General features: G+C 40.5%; 2 protein-coding genes across 2 annotated transcripts; one reads left to right on the forward strand and one right to left on the reverse strand.

Annotated features, from left to right (window-relative positions):
- On the reverse strand, nt 1,585–2,765 carry LOC104779058. Its single transcript, XM_019243815.1, has 2 exons — nt 2,165–2,765; nt 1,585–1,873 (listed from the first exon to the last, which is right to left on the reverse strand). Exons 1-2 carry the CDS (start codon nt 2,682–2,684, stop codon nt 1,842–1,844), a joined length of 552 nt encoding a protein of 183 aa, XP_019099360.1. The 5' UTR covers nt 2,685–2,765; the 3' UTR covers nt 1,585–1,841.
- Nucleotides 3,797–5,297, forward strand: LOC104777369 (receptor like protein 30-like). Its single transcript, XM_010501605.1, has one exon. It carries the CDS (start codon nt 3,809–3,811, stop codon nt 5,243–5,245), a length of 1,437 nt encoding a protein of 478 aa, XP_010499907.1. The 5' UTR covers nt 3,797–3,808; the 3' UTR covers nt 5,246–5,297.

Below are 6,000 nucleotides of genomic sequence, written 5' to 3' on the forward strand. Positions count from 1 at the left end.
GAAGCTTACACACCTGATTAGGAGACGACGTACAAAAGCCAGGAGGAAGCTTCATATAGACTTCTTCTTCAAGATCGCCATGAAGAAAAGCGTTATGGACGTCCATTTGATGAAGCTCCCAATCACGGGCTGCAACCACTTGAAGAAATATTCTAACCGTAACCATCTTCGCGACAGGAGCAAACGTCTCTTTGTAATCCAAGCCTTCAGTTTGTCGATTACCAAACACCACAAGACGCGCCTTAAACCGTTCAATGGAGCCATCAGAGTGATATTTAATCGTGAAAACCCACTTACATCCTAGAGCCTTCTTCCCAGGAGGCAACTCTCCTAAGTCCCATGTACCGCTGTCTTGCAAAGCAACAACCTCTTTCTCCACAGCATTGCGCCACCTCTCATCTTTTATCGCTTCAGCAAAAGATGTTGGTTCAATGTTCTCGAGAATTGCCGCAAGAAACGCCCGATGGGAGGGTGAAAATCTGTGACAATCAACATAGTCATCAATAGGATACACGATATTGACCGAAGAAGAACCCGAACCACCCGGTGTGGCAACAACAAAATCTTTTAGTAAGACCGAGGGTTTTTTTTCTCGACAACCACGACCATGTTGAGCGATAGGTGGAGAGAAACCGTGGCTATCATCACACACAGTAGAACCAAGTTGATCAACCACAACTAGTTGTTCCGCCGTAGGCTCAACGCAAACAGCTGCAGGTGTAGCATTATTCGGAACCACCGGTGTTGGCTCAGTTTCGAGAATCACATCTGGTGTATTAAATTCTGGAGACACATCCGTTGCAGCGAAAGGAGAAACAACATCAACAGTGTCTGTAGACGTAGGAGCTAGAATTAACGGAGGTATCTCAGCCAAATCATGTGACGGTTCCAACGTCATGTTATCGTGAAAAGGAAATGATGTTTCATAAAAGACGACGTCACGAGAGACTAGAAATTTTTTTTCCTCAAGATCATAAACCAGCCACCCTTTCTTCTCATATGGATATCCCAAAAAAACACAACGTCGGGACCGACTCGCAAATTTATCACCATTATGATGTTGATTATGTGTGAAGCATAAACACCCAAAAACCTTTAACTGATCATAACGTGGAGAGCGTCCGTAAAGCATTTCATACGGTGTTTTTCCTTTAAGCAACAATGATGGAGTTCGATTAATAAGATAACAAGCAGCAAGTACGCATTCGCCCCAATATCCAATAGGAAGATGAGCTTGAAATCGAAGAGCTCTAGCCACATTTAAGATATGGCGATGCTTGCGTTCTACTCGTCCGTTCTGTTGTGGAGTTCCAACACACGAAGTCTCATGAATAATCCCATGTTCTAGAAAATATCCCTTCATACAAATAAACTCAGTTCCATTGTCGCTACGTACTCGCTTAATATTTTTGTCAAATTGCCGCTTAGTCATAGCCATAAAATGTTTCAAATGCATAAATGTTTCACTTTTTTCCGTCATCAAAAATAGCCACACTCCACGAGAAAAATCATCTACTATAGTAAGAAAATAACAAGCTCCTGAAGACGATGGAGTTCTATACGGACCCCAAACATCACAATGAATAAGCTGAAAAATATCTGTTGTCTTATTATCACTTGTAGAAAAACAATCTCTGGTTTGTTTGGAGCGGAAACACACTTCACACACCGAATCAGAATTTTCCTTAGTACTACTAACACCAATATTTGGAATTAAAGAAATAACTTTAGAGGATGGATGCCCAAAACGCTGATGCCACACATCCAAGGAGACACTCGCATGCAAGCCAATCACGTTCACTGCATTCACCTTTCGAAAATAGTAAAGCCCATCCCTTTCCTCACCTGCTCCAATCAGCATCCTGGAACGGTCCTGAATTGCACAAAAACCAGGACCAAAGTGAGCAAAGCACTTGTTTTTGTCTAATCATCTGAGAAATGGAGACGAGATGGCAATTCAAACCCTCAACAAACAACACATGAAACAAACTGATGTATTGACCAAGAGTCACAGTTCCACGTTTTGTAGCTACAGAGTATCTACCATCCGGAAGACCCACCAAACATGGGTCAATATCGGTCACTCCCGTTAAAATATCTAGAGACCCTGTCATATGATTCGAGGCACCAGTATCTAATATCCAAGGAACAAGAAGAGTCTTACCCGAGAGAGTTTCAGAGGCTGTTTTTTTCCCTTTATGGAAAGTACTCATCAAGATTCTCCATTGCTCATCCGTGAACCCACCAGGAATTACACTCAAAGATGATGTCTCGGCAGAATTCTCTTTATCCGATGGTTGCAAACCGATAACATGAGCAGATGCCTTAGGTCTTGCAAGAGGAAGTGTTGGTGATACCCCACGATCTGATTTCGAGACCCCCGCCGTGTCAACCCGAGTTCCTTTCCACCAAACTGGGTAACCGATATGCGCATAGCAACGTTCCTCACCATGTCCCTTCTTCCCACAAATATTACAGATTTTCTCTTTGTAATCTACACGTCCTCGTGAGCTGGACTGAACAGAGAACCCCACAATCTCAGGCCTAATCTCAGTTTCTTTTGTACCAAGCTTCACTGTCTCATCCCTTTGAACAATGGAAAAAGCTTGATTCAAAGTTGGTAAAGGATCACGAGAGAGCAGACTGGACTTAAGAGCCCCCAAACTTGATTCATCGAGTCCCATTAAGAATTGGTGCACCTTGTCTTTCTCACGTTTCCGAGTACCACGACCTTTGGAGTCACACGTGCACTCATTACACGTACATTGATCCTCCTTGTCGTAGTCTGCCAAATCTTCTCACAATTTCTTCAATTTACCATAATATGACTTAATGCTAAGCCCCTTCTGCTTGCAAGTCACTAATTCATGTTTCAATTGTTGAATTCGTGGACCAGAAACAACCCCATATTGTTCTGCAATATCATCCCACAATTCCTTGGCGATCTCAAAGTGTGAGATATCACGGCGGAGTGATGGGTCAATTGTGTTACGAATCCATGAAACCAATAACGAATTAATTGTCCACCAGTCTTCATTTTCTTCAGAATCTTCTCTTGGTTTCTTTATTGATCCATCAACAAAACCAAACTTCTTGCGAGCCCGCAAAGCAGTTCGCAGTTCACGAACCCAATCTTCAAAATTGTCACCGTTGAGAAGAACTTGTGATATCAAGATCCCTGGATTATCACTCGCCGACAAGTCGTATGCATGAATCGTACGTCGCTTCAAAATTAGGTCGTCAGCCACCATGGCCACCTGTTTTCCCGACGCACCTTCCGTTGCCATGGTCGAGTTTTTAGATCACGGAAAAAGAAAATTTAGCCTTCTGGCTCTGATACCATGTGAGAGAATAACAAATATAAAGCTTTCTCTGTATCTTTATCTCGACGGCTCCTAGAGCTGTATATATACATCACAAATTAACCTAGAGAGGTACTTACGATATACACATAAAAGACCAAAAAGGACAATATGAATATTAACATAATTCTACTCTAATAGGTTTTAACGACTTTACCTACATTTTCTCTTTTACTTACCTACACCTTACGCAACAAAATCACTCGTTTAAATGAATTGCTGTAACTGTAGGATCATGAAATGAACCTTGTCTGTAAGAGCAAGATTACGCGGCATTAGATAAAGGATCTATCTGTCTATCACTTATTGCTGCCACATGCAAATGGATTGGTCCAAATTGTTGACTTTGACTGCGTAGCTCTCAAGTCGTCTCTCTCCCTCTATAGATAAATCGCTACCAAGTACCAACCAATTAGCATCTATCAATCCCACCGCACAACATTACCATGAACTCTTTCTCAGTCACTCTCTTCATATTTCCCATCATTATTTTCCTACAGTGTTTAAGTTCCACCGGAGCTGCCACATGTCATCCTGATGACGAGGCGGGTCTTTTAGCTTTCAAGTCAGGTATAACTCAAGATCCTTCGGGCATGCTCAGCTCTTGGAAGAAAGGTACTTCTTGCTGCTCCTGGAAGGGTGTCATTTGCCTCAACAGCGACCGCGTCACCATACTCGAACTAGTCGGATTTCTCAAAAAGCCCGAACGTTCCCTCTCTGGCACTCTCTCTCCCTCGTTGGCCAAACTCAAACACCTCAACGTGATTAGCTTAGGAGATCATGGGAACATCACTGGACCTTTTCCAAAGTTCCTTCTCCAATTACCAAAGCTAAGGTACGTTGACATCCAAAATAACCGTCTCTCTGGTCCACTTCCGGCCAACATCGGCGTGTTAAACACGTTGGAAGAAATCTTTCTTAATGGAAATAAGTTCACCGGTTCGATCCCGAGTTCAATATCAAATCTGACTCGTTTATCTTACCTCTTTTTGGGCGGTAATCTCCTAACCGGGACTATACGCTTTGAGATTTCTAATCTCAAGCTCTTGCAGAATCTGAATCTTGGTGGCAACCGCCTCTCTGGAACCATTCCAGATATTTTTGAATCCATGACGTTGCTCAAATTTCTCGATCTCTCCCGAAACGGATTCTCCGGGGAGCTTCCTCCGTCCATTGTGTCAGTGGCACCAACACTCCTCGCCCTTGATCTGAGCCAGAACAATCTCTCGGGGACGATCCCGAGCTATATATCGAGATTCAATAGGCTCGAAAAATTGAATCTCTCCAAGAACCGGTTCTCGGGTGTTGTGCCGGAAGGTTTTGTCAATCTGACCAATCTTAACAATCTTGATCTCTCCCACAATCTTCTAACTGATCAGTTCCCTGACTTGATTATTAATACCATCGAATATCTTGATCTCTCGTACAACCTTTTTCAACTAGAAACAATTCCAAAATGGGTGACTTCTTTGCCAAGCATCTTCTTGTTGAAACTAGCAAAATGCGGGATCAAGATGAGTTTAGACGATTGGAAGCCGGCGGAACCCTTGTACTTTCATTACATTGATCTGTCGAAAAATGAGATCTCAGGGAGTCTAGAAAGGTTCTTGAACCAGACAGAGTACCTCCTGGAGTTGCGGGTGGCTGGAAACAAACTCAGATTCGATATGGGGAATTTGACGTTTCCGAGGACGCTAAAAACCCTTGATCTATCAAGGAACTTGGTATATGGGAAGGTGCCTGCTACGGTGGCTGGTCTGCAAAGACTAAACATAAGTCAAAACCATCTTTGCGGAGAACTTCCCGCGACAAAGTTTCCGGCTAGCGCCTTTGCTGGTAATGATTGTCTTTGTGGCTCTCCACTTTCTCCTTGTAAAGCTTAGCGACAAGAAAAATACAATTTTCAATTTGGATTTACTTTGACATGAAGTTCTACCTAAGAGTTGTAAACTTGTAATGATAATAAATAGTAAGTTTTCAACATTTCTGCATTTTTTTTAGATATGAAAAAACTCAATTAAAACGATATGTAAAAGTGAAAATAGTAAGTTTTCGACATTTCTGCATTTTTTTCATACACATGATAATTGTTGGTTAAAAATGAGGAAGTAAATGAATTTTTAGTAAGTAATATCCTATGAGACCACTAAAAAGTTATTAATTTAGAAATATTATCACTCGCCTTTATTTTCAAAATTATCACTACAGACTTTTTAGTTAAAATACCACAAAATATAAAAATGATTTTTAATGGATCTCATTTAAAAACTTTTGTTGGAGTTTAGCGCTTTTATTTTTAGGAGTTTAAGATTCCATATTAACTAGTGAATATGAAATCTTGAAAATTTAATTTAGGGAGAAAAAAAGAATAAAAATATGGAAAATTCTTGGGGTGAACCTCTCTTATTCACCCTTCTTAATTAAGGAAATAAATTCTTAATTAAGGAAACAAATTCTGTATATCAATTAATTTTAAAATTATTAATTCTAATCATGTATATATACATTTTTGAAGTATATTTTGGGTTCTACCCTTTTATTTGTATTTATTTACAAAGTTAGTCCCTAATTTTTTTTCAAAAATAACATTATTTCAGATTTTGTTTCCTAAATATTTTACATATCATTCCAACTAAAA

Source organism: Camelina sativa, chromosome 3, assembly GCF_000633955.1.
Source record: "Camelina sativa cultivar DH55 chromosome 3, Cs, whole genome shotgun sequence".
Classification (NCBI taxonomy): Eukaryota; Viridiplantae; Streptophyta; class Magnoliopsida; order Brassicales; family Brassicaceae; genus Camelina; species Camelina sativa.

Excerpts from the sequence above, each read along its gene's own strand:
- LOC104779058 (XM_019243815.1), bottom strand. The coding sequence starts at position 2,684 with ATGGGACTCGATGAATCAAGTTTGGGGGCTCTTAAGTCCAGTCTGCTC. Across the intron at positions 1,874-2,164 it reads AGCCTCTGAAACTCTCTCGG|GACCGTTCCAGGATGCTGAT; the intron begins GTAAGACTCTTC and ends TGTGCAATTCAG.
- LOC104777369 (XM_010501605.1), top strand. The coding sequence starts at position 3,809 with ATGAACTCTTTCTCAGTCACTCTCTTCATATTTCCCATCATTATTTTC.